This window comes from Nicotiana tomentosiformis, chromosome 2 (genome assembly GCF_000390325.3).
Source record: "Nicotiana tomentosiformis chromosome 2, ASM39032v3, whole genome shotgun sequence".
Lineage (NCBI taxonomy): Eukaryota > Viridiplantae > Streptophyta > Magnoliopsida > Solanales > Solanaceae > Nicotiana > Nicotiana tomentosiformis.
The window spans coordinates 109,389,461-109,407,810 of NC_090813.1; the positions used below are offsets into that span (position 1 = coordinate 109,389,461).

The following is an 18,350-nucleotide window of genomic DNA, read 5'->3' on the forward strand; positions in this document are numbered from 1 at the left end:
AACGAGGTGGAATCTAAAGTTGGTTTCAAAATATTATCTGGGGTGATTCTGAAGGTGTTTGATTCTTTGTTTTGGATATATTTTAGATATTGAAGTCTAATTTTTATTAAAACAAACGATTCATTATTTGGACTCTCCTACAACAAGATATGAATCTTTTGTTACAAGCGCGTAAAGCTGATAATGGTAAATGCGACAAAGATAAAAGTCGAAAAATGTAAAGCAAAGGAGAAGCAGTCTTATTTATGATGAAATACATGTCCACTAGGTCAATCTAACATAAGGATAAAAGGGGAGATAATGTTAATAGTCTAATCTAAACAGAACTTGTAGTTGATCAATTCTTGATAGCTAGTCTCCAGGTTCTTCTTCTTCTCCTCCAGATTGGCCGAATCATCAACATTCAGCAAATTTACGTTGTCATATGAAGAGACCTCAGTCTCGGCAGCTGAAACTTTTGCTTGAATCTCTTCAACCTCCTTTTGAGTTGCTTCTATAACACCTTCGAGATTCTCCCTCTCTTTTTGTAATGTCTGCAACCTCTTCACAACTCTCTTCAGTTTCTTTTCACTAGAGGAAGCTTTCTTGACTTTCTCGCTTGCTTCAAATTTGAACGATTCGAGACGCTCTTTAGCTTTTGAAATCAGCTCTAGCTTCTCAACTTCACTCGTCTTATCAGCCAAATTGGATCGCTCTTGGTCATATGAAGCGGCAAGCTCGAAAAGAGAATCCAGTAAACCCTATAATAGAGAAAGATCCAAAACATTCGCCTTTTCATATCCTCGAAAATCTCAATGATTTTCTCCCTATAAGATGAGAGCGATTCCGCATGACCTTTGGAGAGTCTATTGCAAATATCCTCCCAAAGTCCCAAGATGAATTCCTTTTTGTGTAACTACTTTTGGGATTGGAGTAGGTGGTTCTTTGAATTTTGAGAGCATCTTTCCAACACCTTGATCTTCACCTTCTAAATGAGTAGTAAATTTTGGCCGAACATTGTCTACCAGAGCTTGTAAATTATCCTCAAGAAACTTCCTATGCGCCTTCTCCTACCAAGACATATAATTGATGGAGAAAAGCTTCTCCACAGGATCTCCCGTTGGGGGAAAAGCTGCACGTGACATAGACCAATACAGTGTGCAAATCCTCCAAAATTTGAGTCCTTCATCTAGAGAGGCACCACTGATATCATTCTCCAAAAAACCGGGGACGTTCCGATAAAATCCAAATTGACGACCAAACCGATATGGAGTATATGGCTCGATAATGAACGAGTTATCATACCTCAAAGGGAGGTAATTAAAACATAAGCTCGTGAAGTAATTTGACTCCAACTATTGAGGGGCCTCGTTATCCACATAATAATAAGGACGAGAATTAGTAAACATTGTTGGTGTCCAAACTATATTCTCTCCGTCGTGGATGCACTTTCTCGCATCTTTCTTGTCAAAGTACCTCGCGGCGCCCTCTCTTGAGTATGCCACCATCAAAGGGATAGTGGACCCTTAGCAAATGGGTAATGGGTTTTGAATTAATATGTAAGCCAACCGTAAACATAATGGATGGGAAAACAAACTTTGACCTGGTCAAGTTGGGAAGAAAACAAAATCTTATTCAAACCATGATAGATACTCGCCAAAAATGGGATCGCAAGGCTAATCTTTCGCCTGCTTGCCATCTTAAAAGTCTCGGGATGAATGAAGTTCTCTGCCTTATGGGGAAACACAAAAGCACATATCCAACATGACAAGAAGGTTGCTAGATATGTTTCATCTTTCTTGTCAGACCTCACCCTAAGCTTAGAAAATATAGCTTCTTGATCACTCGACCACCTAGTTGTCTCGGGAATAACTCTGTTAGCTTCTTTTCCCTTCGCGGTGGAGCAGGTTTATATATTAAAGCTTTCTTATATCAAAAATTTGTCCACTTGCTTAAGGAGACCTTTTGGTTAACACACGTACCTTCCTTAAGATGATGGAAGGCAGCAAATAAGTACTCGCAAGATTGAGGAATAAATCTCATTTGTTTTTCATCTAAACATGTGAGTTCCCTTGTCTCAGGTACCAGCTCTTCGTAAGGAAAACCTATAATAGGAAAACCTCCAAGAATATGTAAGTCCCAAATAGAGATAGATAGCTCCCCAACTAATGTAAGAAGTGTGTTCGTCTTGGGACACCAAGCCTCACAAAATGCTTGCAAAATGTTCGAGTTTCGATCAGAAGTGAAAAGCAAGGCATAGACAACATTATAAATCTTGGATGTAATTAGGGTTTGTTGGCTTCCACCAAGTACATCTTCAGCCCATTCCCAATATCCTAGAATATGACGATACTCGCCCTCGATTGTTATCGTATCTCCCTAATGTATTTCTCTTTGAATTATGTGATGCCCTAAATTCGGAAGGGTGCTTGCAATGTTTACGTGGTGATGAATTGGCATTTGGAGAGACCATGTCCTAGACAATGGATTAAAAGTAGACTTGTGCTCCAAAGTCTAATTTTTTACATGAAGCGGGTTCCTCCAAGAAGGCCATGAGACTGCATACCGGCCAGCTTGTGGGGTGTGAATCAAAAGTTTGGTTTGTTCTATGCCATATTCAGTCTCGACTATCAGATATCTAGGTTTGGAGGAATGTGAGGTAGTCTTTAAAATTTACCATCTCTTTGGGCTGCAAAGAAGAAAAATGTCATGAGCGTCTAAATCAAGAATGTTGGGGGGGGGGGGACAATGGTCTAAATGGACGAAATAGCCTCCCATTTTTAGGCGGGGATGAGTATCCATCCCTTCGCACTCTGAGAGTAACCTCTCCGATATTTGGGTCACCTTGAGAATATTCTCTCCGATATTCGGGCTGGGATGCGTATTCATCCCTTCACACCCTGAGAATAATCTCTCCAATATTCAGGCCACCTTGAGAATAATCTCTCCGATATTTGGGTCGTGATCAGTATCTGTCCCTTTGCACCTTGAGAGTAATCTCTCCGATATTTGAGCGGGGATGAGTATCCATCCCTTCACACCCTGAGAATAATCTCTCCGATATTCGGGCTGGGATGAGTACCCATCCCTTCACACTCTAAGATTGTCTTCTTCATGCATGGATCATCTTGTTAAACAAGAATAAATCATTCTCGCTTGACCTACAAAAAAGAGAAAAAAAGAAGAAGATAAAAACACATTAAAAAAATTAAAAAAATTGTACCTGTCAATGATTCACTTGGACAGCCTTGCGAGCTGTGAGTGATGCCAATTGAAGGGAAGGCACGTCCCTATTTATAGAATCTCCAAAGATGCTAGTTGATGGATTAATTACGATGCGGAAGTAGAGATTTTCAGAGTCCAACATGAACTTGTTCTCCTAATTCAATTCGAATGAAGAAAGCTACAAGCAGAAGTCTTCTAACCAATTTGGACACGTACGGGGTTTTAAAAAATTGGATAAGGCCAAACGTGGTAAGGGGCAACGATTAAGATCTTTGAAGTCCACTCTAATTAGAAAGGCAAGAAGAAAGTTATATATTTGATTCTTCTCAATTAATATCTCACATAAATTTTCAATTAGAATCTCAAAGTTATATTTTTGATTTTTTTCAATTAATGTCCTAAAGCATCTTTTTACGTGAAGATCAACTGGATGTTTGCAAAATGGGTAAAATAAAATAAAGACATTTGTTACCTAAATACTTCAAGCCTAGTTTTCAAAAGTTTAAATATCTTGACGAGTCCTGAAGTAGGGGGCATTTGTAGACAATATAAATTTTATCGGAGTTAAATCCAATAAAATAACATGGCTCATATTTTAAATGCAAGATATATTATGCCAAATAAATATTATGGGATAATATAATTGAATTAGTTATATAAGTCCAATACATATGGGTTAAATAAATAGGTCCAAATCTGTTAGGCTAGCCTATTTAATTGGGCTGCAAGTGATGAGCCCTCTTCACTAAGCCTAAGATGTCATCTTCCTAGAGGCCCAATTCGGTGCCACGTGTCAAATGACATGGTACGCCAAATCAAACAAAAGAGCCAATATGATCATGCCACGTATCAAAATGACAAGGCATGTCAAGTCAAATTAAAAGGCCAATGAAATCGCGCCACATGTGCAAGTGACATATTTTGGCCAATCAAATGCGGCATTGTCATACTTCAATTTGTTTGGTCGAAAAGAGTTTGTTCTTATCATAACTCTTCCCTACCACAACTATAAATAGGGGTCTTCATAACCCAGAAAAGATACCAGAAGTTATAACAAGAAGCAAGGGAGAGCTCCTGGATCAAACGCCACAAATTTGTTTACAAGTTTCAAGCTTCAAGCAATAAAGTTCAAGTTCAAGCTCAAGAACGAAGAACAAATCAAGATTCAAAGAGTACAAGTTCAAATCAAAGTTCGTGCTAGTTGAATTCAAGATCATCATTCGTGGCAACAAATATAGATTCAAGATCAAGCTCAAAGACCCTTGAATCTATTTACTATAGGAAAGAAGAATTAGAGTATTCATAAAGATTGTACACTCATATTATTTGAAATTAAATACTACGATTGTTGCAATATTTTCGGCCTCGATTATTTTCTTGACGCGCAATTTATTGTCTACACTTGTTTCACATTTTCCTAAACTGATTCCAATTCCTAGCCTGCCAGGTGTAGTATATCATAGCTCCCTAGGCTGCCATGATGAACTCTTTCTTCATTTGTCTCCAATGCCTTCATTTGACACATCTTATTGTTTGTCTTGTCCCATGCCTCTGTAGTTGAATTCCTAACCATGGTGACAACTCTCTCCTTACTTAAGTAACCCATGAACACTCAATGATTCTGAGTTTCAGTCAACCATTAATCACATAAACAACATGCATATTCAGTTACTAGCACATGTAGCTTGAGTCTTTCCTTGGTCAGTAGCCTCTCCTGGTTTTGATGTTTTATACTTCAATACCATACAAGTGCGGGGGTGATTTGTGTGGTGTCTAATTTTTTTTATAGAAAGACCTGGTTCTTCTATGTGTTCCTTATACTACAGTTACGGAATAATAAATGCAGAAAGTAAAGAACATAAGTATTTTTACGTGGAAAACACCTGGCTCAAAAGGTGAAAAAACCACGACCTACTACCCAGTAGGATTTTTCCCAACACTTCACTAAATCACTGAGCCAAAAATAGCATTTACAAAACTCTTGTAAACCTAGGGATTACCTCTAACCCTTTGTGGAAACCAGCCTCAAGCTGTTGCGATAATTTCACTTTAACTCTAACTTGAACAATACATTCAGAGTACCTAGTACAAATGCTTCTAGAGAAAGTTGAAAGGTATAACTCAAAAGCCATACTGCAATAAAACTAGAATAAAAGACAGATACTTAGAACTGGTTCTTCTATCTGGTTCATGTAGCTTCAAGTTCGCACACTTGAATCACACAGGAATTTCTTGCAAAATGCCTTGCTATTTTGCTCTCAACTCTTGTTTAAATTCAGCGTTTGAGCGTCACCTGTAAAAAAGAACAAACGGATATATACATAGAGTTATTAGAATAAGAAATAACTAGAGTTCTAATGCTATACTCTTCCTTGGGGGAAGAGCTCTAGTTATCTTCAACTTCTAACTCCTCCCTTATCAAGGATAGAGTTCTCTTTAAGGAGTGATGCTCCTTATCAATTATTTAACTTTTTCGTTCAAGAGATATCAGATATAACCACTTAAGCTTATCTCCTTCACGTGCATGCCTTGTCCTTGAATCTGCCCGTGTCTGTGTACAGTGTATATGGACCTGGTTCATGCGTGTATTCCTTTGTCAATCATCAAAACAAACTTACTTAGGCCAACAGGTTTGCTAACCAACTATGATTCTATGCTTTGGTTGCATAAGCCTTGTCCATATTAAATCATCTTCTGTCCCTTTCATCATGTCTCCCAGTAAAGCATTATAACTCGTAGTTACAGAGTAAACTCCAGTTGCTGTCAGTAGATATCTGCCATCAAGGTAACAGTGCTTCATTTCCAGCTTGAGTGAATTGAGCTTCTTCCACTACCAGCTACAGTCAAGAGGTGGTTGGTGATCCCATATATTCACATCATTCTTCATATATAACCCATGCACACATCTCACCCGTAGTATGTCCTGCTTCATTTTTAGTTGCCATAGTGTCACGACCCAAACTAACCTCTATCGTGATGGTGCCTATCGTGGAACTAGGCAAGCCGACTCATTTCCAAAACAAACCGATATTTTCATTTCAAAGATAATTTCAAGGTTATTTAACATAAAACCTCCATTTAAAGAGTTCCAATTAAAGAAAAATAGAAGTGCGGAAAAGAAAAGCCCGACATCGGGGTGTCACTAGTCATGAGCATATACTACAATCTGTCTAACAATATCAAGGCTAACTCAGCCCGAAAAATAGCTAAATACAACTAGAGGAAGATAAGAGGGAGAAGAGCAGGGACTGCGATCGCCAAACAGCTACCTTGCTATCTCCAAGAAAATCTGCAACCAGAACACTCAATAACCGCTACCGTGTCCAGCTACACCTAGATCTGCACACAAGGTGCAGGGAGTAACGTGAGTACGCCAACTCAGTAAGTAACAACAATAAATAAATACTGAGGAGTAGTGACGAGCAATAAAGCATATAACGTTCATATCAGGAAATCTCAGTAAAATACCACATGCTTTTAAAATCAGGATTTGAATCAAACATCTCGTTTAAACCCAGTTCCAGTTAAAATCATTTAAAGACATTTTTTCCAACAGTTTTTCAAACAAAGGCTCAATGCAAAGGTGAGCAAAAATGATGAAATCATAAACAGCCCCTCGGGCAAAACATCACTCATATACAGCACCTCGGGCAAACCTCACAGTCACTCGTGCCACTCGGGCATACCTCACAATCACTCTTGCCACTCGGGCATACCTTACAATCACTCTTGCCACTCGGGCATACCTCACAATCACTCTTACCTCCCAGTCACTCAGCACTCGGCACTCGGCACTCGCACTCAGTAGGTACCTGCGCTCACCTGGGTGTGTACAGACTTCGGAGGGGCTCCTTCAGCCCAAGCGCTATAATCTGCACAGACAACTCACGTGCGATAATAATAAAGTATGCTGCAGGCGGGAAGCCCTAATCCACACTCATCCTCACAAATCAGGTCCTCGGCCTCACTCAGTCATAAAGTATGCTGCAGGCGGGCAGCCCCGATCCACACTCTTCCTCACAAATCAGGCCGTCGGCCCCACTCAGTCATAAAGTATGCTGCAGGTGGGCAGCCCCGATTCATACTCATCCTCACAAATCAGGCCACTAGGGCATTTCAGTAAAACAGGGCATTCGGCCCAAAACATTTATATGTATCAAAATAGAGTCATAAAACTGAGTTATGCGGTAAACAAGTATAAACATGACTGAGTATAGATTTTCAATCGAAAACAGTGAGAGGATGGTACGAAACAGCCCCTAAGGGTCCAAACAGCATTGGCGCAAGGCCCAAACATGGCATTCAGCCCAATTTACAGAAATTCTTTCTAAAATATATAAGTATCAAATGGTTTCAACAAAGTATGCAACTTTACAGTTGCTACGGGACGGACCAAGTCACAAATCCCTAATAGTGCATGCCCACACACCCGTCACCTAGCATGTGCGTCACTTCAAAATAATAGAATGATATGAAATCCGGGGTTCATACCCTCAGGACTAGATTTACAATCGTTACTTACCTCAAACCGGTCAAATCTCTAACCCGCAATGATCTTGCCTCTGGACTCGGCCTCCAAATGCTCCGAATCTATTCACAATCAGTACAATACCATCAATACGCGCTAATGGAATGAATTCCCCAAGAAAAACTACAAAATTAGACCAAAACCCGAAATTGGCTCAAACCCGGCCCCCGGGCCCACGTCTCGAAATCCAAAAAGTTTTACAAAACTAGAAAGCTCATTCACTCAAGAGTCTAACCATACCAAATTCATCAAAATCCGACATCGTTTGGTCCTTCAAATCCTTAAATTACTCTCCAAAATTTCCAAGCCCTAACCCCTCATTTTCACAAATTACCATGATTAAAACAACGGGAAATCACCATATATATAAGTATTAAGGCTCAAGAAACTTACCTCAATGAAATCCCCTTGATTCCCTCTTCAAACCTCTCCCAAAAGCTCCAAAAACCGAGTTGGAATTGTGAAGAATGACCAAAATTCGCAAAGGGTTCTATTTATGGTTTCTGCCCAGGTTTTTCGCACCTGCGGCCATTTTCTCGCACCCGCGCGACCGCACCTGTGGTCCAAGAAGCCGCACCTGCACAACTCACTTAATCACCCAGATTACGCACCTGCAGACCCCTTTCTCGCACCTGCGGACTCGCATCTACGGTCCCAGGTGCACATCTGCGAAACCAATCCAAACTTCTCATCTCCGCATCTGCGCCCAAAGCCTCGCACCGGCGGGCTCGCAGATGCGGCCAATTCTTTGCACCTGCATTCCCAGCCTTGGCCCAGCATCTCCCGCACCTGCGCACTCCCCACGCGCACCAGCGGCCTCGCACTTGCGACCCTTTCTTCCGCAGGTGCGGAAATAGCAGAAGCAGCAGCTCCAGCTGCAATTCCAGCTTCAACAAATCCGTTAACCACCCGGAATCACCCCGAGGCCCTCAGGACTTCAACCAAAAATACCAACAAGTCATATATCAACCTAGAAACTTAGTCGAACCTTTGAATCACTCAAAACAACATCAAATTATCAAATCACCGTCGGATTCAAGCCTAAGAACTTCTAAATTTCCAAAATTCAGCAACCGGTGCCAAAACCTACCAAACCACGTTCGAATGACCTCAAATTTTCCACATACGTCACAAATGAAACTACGAACCTACTCCAACTTCCGAAATTCCATTCCGACCCCGATATCAAATTTTCCACTACCGACTGAAATCGTCAAATTTCTAATTTCGCCAATTCAAGCCTAATTCTACCACGGACCTCCAAATCACATTCTGGACGCACTCCTAAATCCGAAATAACCTAACGGAGCTAGCAGAACCATCAGAATTCAATTCGAGTTCGTTTACACATAGGTCAACATCCGGTTGACTTTTCCAACTTAAGTTTCTACTTAAGAGACTAAGTGTCTCAATTCACTCCGAGTTCCTTCCGAACCTGAACCAACTAACCCGATATAACATAATATAATTGAATAACACAAAAGAAGTAGAAATGGGAAAAACGGGGTTATAAATCTCGAAACGACCGGCCGGGTCATTACATCCTCCCCCTCTTAAACATCAGTTCGTCCTCGAACGGGTCTAGAAATATACCCGGAGTCAAGAATAGGTGTGGATATCTGCTCCGCATCTCCCGCTCGGTCTCCCTGGTGGCCACCTCCACAGGCTGACCTCTCCATTGCACCTTCACTAAAACTATATCCTTTGACCTTAACCTTCGAACCTGCCGATCTAAAATAGCCACCGGCTCCACATCATAAGTCATATCACCCTCCAACTGGACCGTGCTGAAATCCAAAACATGGAACGGATCTCCAATATACTTCCGGAGCATGGAAACATGAAACACTGGATGCACACTCGACAAGCTGGGTGGCAAGGCAAGCTTATAAGCCACCTCTCCTATCCTCTGAAGCACTTCCAAAGGCCCAATGAACTGGGGCTCAACTTGCCCCTCTTCCCAAACCTCATAACACCTTTCATGGGTGATTCCTTCAGCAAAATCTTCTCCCCAACCATAAAATACATATCACGGACCTTCCTATCCGCGTAGCTCTTCTGCCTAGACTGCGCCGTGCGAAGCCGCTCCTGAATTAATTTCACCTTATCTAATGCGTCCTGAACCAAGTTTGTACCTAAGAGCCTAGCCTCATCTGGCTCAAACCATCCAACCGGAGATCTACACCTCCTCCCATACAAAGCCTCGTATGGAGCCATCTGAATACTCGACTGATAACTGTTGTTATATGCAAACTCCGCGAGTGGCAAAAACTGGTCCCATGAACCCCCAAAGTCAATGACACAAGCACACAACATCTCCTCCAATATCTAAATAGTGCACTCGAACTGCCCGTCTGTCTGAGGGTGAAAAGCTGTGATTAACTCAACCTGAGTACCCAACTCTCACTGCACGACCCTCCAAAACTGCGATGTGAACTGAGTACCCCTATCTGAAATGATGGAAATTGCGACACCATGCAGGCGAACGATCTCTCGGATGTAAATTTCAGCCAACCGCTCTGAAGAGTAAGTAGTACCAATTGGAATGAAGTGCGCGGACTTGGTCAGCCGATCCACAATAACCCAAATAGCATCGAACTTCCTCGAAGTCCGTGGGAGCCCAACTACAAAATCCATAGTGATCCGCTCCCACTTCCACTTCTGGGATCTCTAACCTCTGAAGCAAGCCACCTGGTCTCTGATGCTCATACTTAACCTGCTGACAGTTTAGACACCGAGCCACAAACCCAACTATATCCTTCTTCATCCGCCTCCACCAATAGTGCTCCTTCAAATTCTGGTACATCTTCGCGGCACCTGGATGGATGGTATACTGCGAGCTGTGGGCCTTCTCAAGAATCAGCTCTCGAAGCCCATCTAAATTAGGCACACATATCCGGCCCTGCATTCTCAGCACGCCGTCATCACCAATAGTCACATCCCTAGCATCACCTCTCTGAACCCTGTCCTGAAGAACGAGCAAGTGAGGGTCATCATACTGACGCTCCCTGATACGGTCATAAAGAGAAGACCTGGAGACCACACAAGCTTATACCCGACTAGGCTCCGAAATATCCAATTTGACAAGCTGGCCTGCCAAGGTCTGAACATCTAATGCCAAAGGTCTCTCTGCTGCTGGAAGATATGCTAAACTCCCCAAACTCTCTGCCCGGCAACTCAAAGCATCGGCTACCACATTGGCCTTTTTCGGATGGTACAAAATAGTGATATCATAGTACTTAAGAAGCTCCAACCATCTCCGCTAACACAAATTAAGATTCTTCTGCTTTAATAGATACTGAAGACTCCGGTGATCAGTATAGATCTCACAATGAACCCCATACAAATAATGACGCCAAATCTTCAAGGCGTGAACAATGGCTGCTAACTCAAGATCATGGACAGGATAGTTCTTCTCATGGGTCTTCAACCGGCGTGAGGCATAGGCGATCACCCTACCCTCCTGCATCAAAACACAACCAATGCCTGTCCTCGAGGCATCACAATACACGGTGTAAGAACCTGAAGCTGATGGCAGAACTAACACTGGAGCTGTGGTCAAAGCAGTCTTGAGCTTCTGAAAGCTCTCTTCACATTCATCCGACCACCCGAATGGAGCACCCTTTTGGGTCAATTTGATCAAGGGCGATGCAATAGATGAAAATCCCTCCACAAAGAGACGGTAATAACCCGCCAAACCAAGAAAGCTCCTAATCTCCGTAGCTGAGGACCGTCTAGGCCAACTCTGCACCGCCTCTATCTTCTTCGGATCCACTTGAATACCCTCGCTGGACACCACGTGCCCCAAGAATGCTACTGAACTGAGCCAAAACTCACATTTGGAGAACTTTGCATAAAGCTTCTCCTCCCTCAATCTCTGCAATACAACCCTCAAATGTTGAGCGTGCTCTTCCTGGCTACTAGAGTACACAAGGATGTCGTCAATGAATACAATGACGAATGAGTCCAAATAGGGCTGGAATACACTGTTCATCAAATGCATGAACGCTGCTGGGGCATTGGTCAGCCCAAAAGACATCACAAGAACTCATAATGGCCATATCGGGTCCTGAAAGCTGTTTTAAGAATATCTGAATCCCGAATCTTCAGCTGGTGATAACCGAACCTCAAATCGATCTTGGAGAACACCCTCGCTCCCTGAAGCTGGTCGATTAATCATCAATACGAGGCAAATGATACTTGTTCTTGACTGTGACCTTGTTCAACTGCCTGTAATCAATACACATTCTCATGGAACCATCCTTCTTTTTCACAAATAGAACCGGTGCACCCCAAGATGACACACTAGGCCGAATAAACCCCTTATCAAGGAGTTCCTGAAGTTGTTCATTAAATTCTTTCAACTCCACCGGTGCCATACGATACGGTGGAATAGAAATGGGCTGACTTCCAGGCGCCAAATCAATACCAAAGTCAATATCCCTGTCAGGCGGCATGCCCGGTCGGTCTACTGGAAACACATCTGGAAAATAATGTACCACCGGAACAGAATCAATGATAGGAGTATCTGCACTAACATCCCTCACAAAAGCCAAATAAGATAGGCAACCCTTCTCAACCATGCACTGAGCCTTCAAATATGAAATCACCCTACTTGGTACATAATCTACAGAACCACTCCACTCAACCCTCGAAATTCCCGGCATAGCCAACGTCACCATCTTAGTGTGACAATCTAGAACAGCATGACATGGAGATAACCAATCCATACCCAATATCACATCAAAGTCAACCATACTAAGCAACAATAGATCCACTCGGGTCTCTAGACCCCCAATAGTCACCACACATGACCGATATACGCGGTCCACAATAATAGTATCACCCACATGAGTAGATACATATACAGATGAAACTAAGGACTCACGGGGCATATCCAGAAAATGGGCGAAATACGAGGAAACATATGAATACGTGGAACCAGGGTCAAATAATACTGAGGCATCTCTATGGCAAACTGAGACAATACCTGTAATCACAGCATCTGAAGCAATAGCATCTGGTCTGGCAGGGAGAGCATAGAAACGGGCCTGACCACCCACTGATCTGCCTCCCCCTCTAGGGCCCACTCCTAGTTGACTGACCTCCACCCCGAGCTGACTGGGCGGGTGGTGAAGTAGCTGGTATTGTAGTCGGAGGCTGACTCCTCTGCTGAGATAGACCTCCATGACGACGAGGACACTTCCTCCATATATGCCCAATATCCCCACACTCAAAATAACTCCCTGGTGCTGGCAGCGGAAACTGAAAGGAATCCCTAGCACCGGGATGACTGATAGAAGAACCTGGCATGGAAGAGCCCTGAACAGGTGGAGCACGGGACGAACTTTGAACTAGAAGGGCACTAAGTGATGAGTGGCCCTGATGAGAACCATGGCCAGATGATGCACCCCAATGAAATGGTCGAGCTGACTGAGCCTGTCTGAAATGACGACCTCTACCGTGCTGGAACTGACCCCCAAAAGGAGCACCGCTGAATCCACCCTGACCACGAGGCCTCTTGGCCTCCCTCTCAACCCTCTCCTGACCGCGAACCATCTCAATCTGCTGATCAATGTTGACAACCTCATCAAAGGTAGCACCCGAAACCCGTTCCCTGGTCATGAGATACTGTAGCTGATAAGTGAGGCCATCAATAAACTTCATGATCATTTCTCTGTCCGTGGGAACCAACTAGATAGCATGACGGGCCAACTCGGAGAACCGCATCTCATACTGCATCACAGACATATCACCCTGGCGAAGCCGCTCAAACTATCTATGCAACTCCTCTCTGCGGGATCGAGGCACGAACTTCTCCAAAAAGACCACGGAGAACTGCTGCCAAGTAAGGGGTGCTGCGCCAACAGGCCTACGCCTCTCGTAAGTCTCCCACCATCTGAGTGCAGCCCTAGAAAACTGAAAGGTGGTGAATGAGACCCCACAAGTCTCCAAAATACCAGCAGTACGGAGTATCCTCTGACACCTGTCCAAAAAGTCCTGAGCATCCTCTCTCTCTATACCACTGAAAGGTGGTGTCTGAAGTCTCCCAAACCTCTCCAACCTACGCTGATCATCCTCAGGCATAGCAGGAACCACATAATCCTGAGTAACAGCAAGCGGCTGGGCTGGTGGTGCCTCCGGTGTCTGAAGTCCCTGAATAACTTGCTCGGGTGTGCGAGCGACAGGAGTCTGAGTGCCTCCCTGGCCTAAGAAGTTGTTACGGCCGTCGAAATAGAGACCGCCTGAGCAAGGCCAGTACACGCTGTTAGAATCTGAGCTAGGGCCTCCTGAAGGCCTGGAATCACAATAGGCACAGGTGGTACCTGAGCTGGTGCAACAACAACTGGAACTTGATCCTGATCTGGGATAACCGGTGGATCTGTAGGTATTGCCCCAACTGCTGTACGGGCTGCACCTCTACCCCTACCACGGCCTCTACCGCGGCCTCGGCCTCTCGCGGCCCTGGCTGGTGGTACTGGTGGCTGGCCCTCCTGACCGGTAGTACGAGTCCTCACCATCTATGAGAGAATGAAACAACAGATGTTTAGTTACTAGAATCAATAGATTCGCACGACAAGAATTCAAAAATGTGGAGTTTCTTAAAGGTTCTGCAGCCTCTTGAAGATAAGTACAGACGTCTCTGTACCGATCCGCAAGACTCTAATAAACCCGCTCATGACTCGTGAGACCTATGTAACCTAGGCTCTAATACCAATCTGTCACGACCCAAACTAACCTCTGTCGTGATGGCGCCTATCGTGGAACTAGGCAAGCCGACTCATTTCCAAAACAAATCGATTTTTTCATTTCAAATATAATTTCAAGGTTATTTAACATAAAACCTCCATTTAAAGAGTTCCTATTAAAGAAAAACAGAAGTGCGAAAAAGAAAAGCCCGACATCGGGGTGTCACTAGTCATGAACATATACTACAATCTGTCTAACAATATCAAGGCTAACTCAGCCCAAAAAATAGCTAAATACAACTAGAGGAAGATAAGAGGGAGAAGAGCAGGGGCTGCGATCGCCAAACAGCTACCTTGTTATCTCCAAGAAAATCTGCAACCAGAACACTCAATAATCGCTACCGTATCCAACTACACCTGGATCTACACACATGGTGCAGGGAGTAACGTGAGTACGCCAACTCAGTAAATAACAACAATAAATAAAGACTGAGCAGTAGTGACGAGCAATAAAGCATATAACGTTCATATCAGGAAATCTCGGTAAAATACCGCATGCTTTTAAAAACAGGATTTGAATCAAACATCTCGTTTAAACCCAGTTCCAGTAAAAATCATTTAAAGACATTTTTTCCAACAGTTTTTCAAAGTAAGGCTCAATGCAAAGGTGAGCAAAAATGATGAAATCATAAACATCCCCTCGGGCAAAACATCACTCATATACAGCCCCTCGGGCAAACCTCACAGTCACTCGTGCCACTCGGGCATACCTCACAATCACTCTTCCCACTCGGGCATACCTCACAATCACTGTTGCCTCCCAGTCACTCAGCACTCGCACTCAGTAGGTACCTGCGCTCACTGGGGGTGAGTACAGACTCCGGAGGGGCTCCTTCTGCACAAGTGCTATAATCTGCACGGACAACTCACATGCGATAATAATAAAGTATATTGCAGGCGGGCAATCCAGATCCACACTCATCCTCACAAATCAGGCCCTCGGCCTCACTCAGTCATAAAGTATGATGCAGGCGGGCAGCCCCGATCCACACTCATCCTCACAAATCAGGCCCTCGACCTCACTCAGCCATAAAGTATGCTGCAGGCGGGCAGCCCCGATCCACACTCATCCTCACAAATCAGGCCACTCGGGCATTTCAGTAAAATAGGGCATTCAGCCCAAAACATTTATATGCATCAAAATAGAGTCATAAAACTGAGTTATTCGGAAAACAAGTATAAACATGATTGAGTATAGATTTTCAATCGAAAACAGTGAGAGGGTGGTAAGAAATAGCCCCAAGGGTCCAAACAGCATTGGCGCAAGCCCAAACATGGCATGCAGCCCAATTTAAAGAAATTCTTTCTAAAACATATAAGTATCAAATGGTTTCAACAAAGTATGCAACTTTACAATTGCTACGGGATGGACCAAGTCACAAATCCCCAATAGTGCACGCCCACACGCCCGTCACCTAGTATGTGTGTCACTTCAAAATAATAGAATGATACGAAATCCGGGGTTTCTTACTCTCAGGACTAGATTTACAATCGTTACTTACCTCAAACCGGTCAAATCTCTAACCCGCAATGATCTTGCCTCTGGACTCGGCCTCCAAATGCTCCGAATCTATTCACAATCAGTACAATACCATCAATACGCGCTAATGGAATGAATTCCACACGAAAAACTACAAAATTAGACCAAAACCCGAAATTGGCTCAAACCCGGCCCCCGGGCCCACGTCTCGAAATCTGACAAATTTTACAAAACTAGAAAGCTCATTCACTCACGAGTCTAACCATATCAAATTCATCAAAATCCAACATTGTTTGGTCCTTCAAATCCTTAAATTACTCTGCAAACATTCTAAGCCCTAACCCCTCATTTTCACAAATTACCATGATTAAAACAACGGCAAATCACCATATATACAAGTATTAGGTCTTAAGTAACTTACCTCAACGAAATACCCTTGATTCCCTCTTCAAACCTCTCCCAAAAGCTCCAAAAACCGAGTTGAAATTGTGAAGAATGATCAAAATTCACGAAGGGTTCTATTTATGGTTTCTGCCCAGGTTTTTCGCACTTGCGGCCATTTTCTCGCACCCGCGCGACCGCACCTGTGGTCCAAGAATCCGCACCTGCGTAACTCACTTAATCACCCAGATTTCGCACCTGCGGACCCCTTCCTCGCACCTGCGGACTCGCATCTACGGTCCCTGGTGCGCATTTGCGAAACCAGTCCAAACTTCTCATCTCCGCATCTGCGCTCAAAGCCTCGCACCTACGGGCTCGCAGATGCGGCCAATTCTTCGCACCTGCATACCCAGCCTTGGCCCAGCATCTCCCGCACCTGCGCACTCCCCACGCGCACCAGCGGCCTCGCACCTGCGACCATTTCTTCTACAGGTGCGGAAATAGCAGAAGCAGCAGCTCCAGCTGCAATTTCCAGCTTCAACAAATCCGTTGACCACCCAGAATCACCCCGAGGCCCTCGAGACCTCAACAAAAAATACCAACAAATCATATATCAACATACCAACTTAGTCGAACCTTCGAATCACTCAAAACAACATCAAATCATCAAATTACCGTCGGATTCAAGCATAAGAACTTCTAAATTTCCAAATTCGGCAACCGATACCAAAACCAACCAAACCACGTCCGAATGACCTCAAATGTTTGCACACACATCACAAATGACACTACGAACCTACTCCACTTTCGAAATTCCATTCCGACCCCGATATCAAATTTTTCACTGCCAACTGAAATTGTCAAATTTTCAATTTCGCCAATTCAAGCATAATTCTACCACGGACCTCTAAACCACATTCCGAACGCACTCCTAAGTCCGAAATCACCTAACGGAGCTAGCGGAACCATCCAAATTCAAATCCGAGATCGTTTATACATAGATCAACATCCAGTTGACTTTTCTAACTTAAGTTTCTACTTAAGAGACTAAGTGTCTCAATTCACTTCGAGTTCCTTCTGGACCCAAAACAACTAACCCGATATAACATAATATAGCTGAATAATATAAAAGAAGTAGAAATAGGGAAAACGGGGTTATAACTCTCGAAACGACCGGCCGGGTTGTTACATATAGGAGCTTTCTCGCTGATACCATATTCCAATTCATACAACTCTTTATGTGTAGCCCCCCAAATTATTTTAGAACACATACTTTGTCCCATGCAACCAGTGGCACTCTCATGTGTCCATCAGATCTACATCATAGATAGTTCGTACATTTCCTGTCCACCTCCTTTAATACACTTTGAGGTAAAATAAAGATAGTACCCTAGAAATTATAAATTGAAAATAACACCGCATTGATAATCTGCAATCGACCTGCATATGACAGCTGCTTTGAGTGAGCAGTGTTAATCCTGGCAATTATCTTCTCCACCAACTGATGACAGTCCATTTTGCTCTATTTCTTGGAAGATAATGGCAAACCAAGATATCTAATAGGTAGAGTTCCTATTGAGAAACTTGTGCAAGTTAATATCTCTTCTTGTTTTGCATCCTCCATGCCTGCCAGGAAGATGTTGGTTTTATCCACATTAGCCACTAATCCTGTCACACTACTGAAGTGATTCAGAGCTTCCATCATTGTTCTAATTAATTGAATATCCCCTTTGCAAAAGATCATTAAGTCATCTTCAATTATTAGATGTGTCAGTTTTAGATCCTTACACATTGGATGGTATTTGATGTCTAGGAGTCACTCATCCTCTTTAGGGTTCTAGTGAGATATTTCATAACAAGTACAAAGAGCAGTGGTAAGATTGGATCTCCCTGTCTCAACCCTCCATTTCCTTCAAAATATCCATACCCTACTCCATTAACTTTCATTGAGAATTTAGTTGTTGTGATGCATACCATGATCAATTGGATAAAGGAGACTGGAAAACCA

At 43.3% G+C, this 18,350-nt stretch overlaps 1 protein-coding gene across 1 annotated transcript; it reads right to left on the bottom strand.

The window, feature by feature from the left end:
• Positions 1-311: 311 nt before the first annotated feature.
• On the bottom strand, positions 312-18,047 carry LOC138905377 (filament-like plant protein 3). Its single transcript, XM_070193894.1, has 5 exons — positions 17,891-18,047; positions 13,788-13,977; positions 5,205-5,337; positions 900-1,049; positions 312-740 (listed from the first exon to the last, which is right to left on the bottom strand). Exons 1-5 carry the CDS (start codon positions 18,045-18,047, stop codon positions 312-314), a joined length of 1,059 nt encoding a protein of 352 aa, XP_070049995.1.
• Between the last annotated feature and the right edge of the window lie 303 nt (positions 18,048-18,350).

Bases quoted from the DNA above. Each gene is read 5' to 3' on its own strand.
- LOC138905377 (XM_070193894.1), bottom strand. From the start codon at position 18,047: ATGATGGAAGCTCTGAATCACTTCAGTAGTGTGACAGGATTAGTGGCT. The intron at 13,978-17,890 runs GTTTGCCATTAT...GGCCTTGCTCAG, and splicing joins TCTACCTATTAGATATCTTG to GCGGTCTCTATTTCGACGGC. The intron at 5,338-13,787 runs GTTTGGGAGACT...GTTTTATTGCAG, and splicing joins GATCAGCGTAGGTTGGAGAG to TATGGCTTTTGAGTTATACC.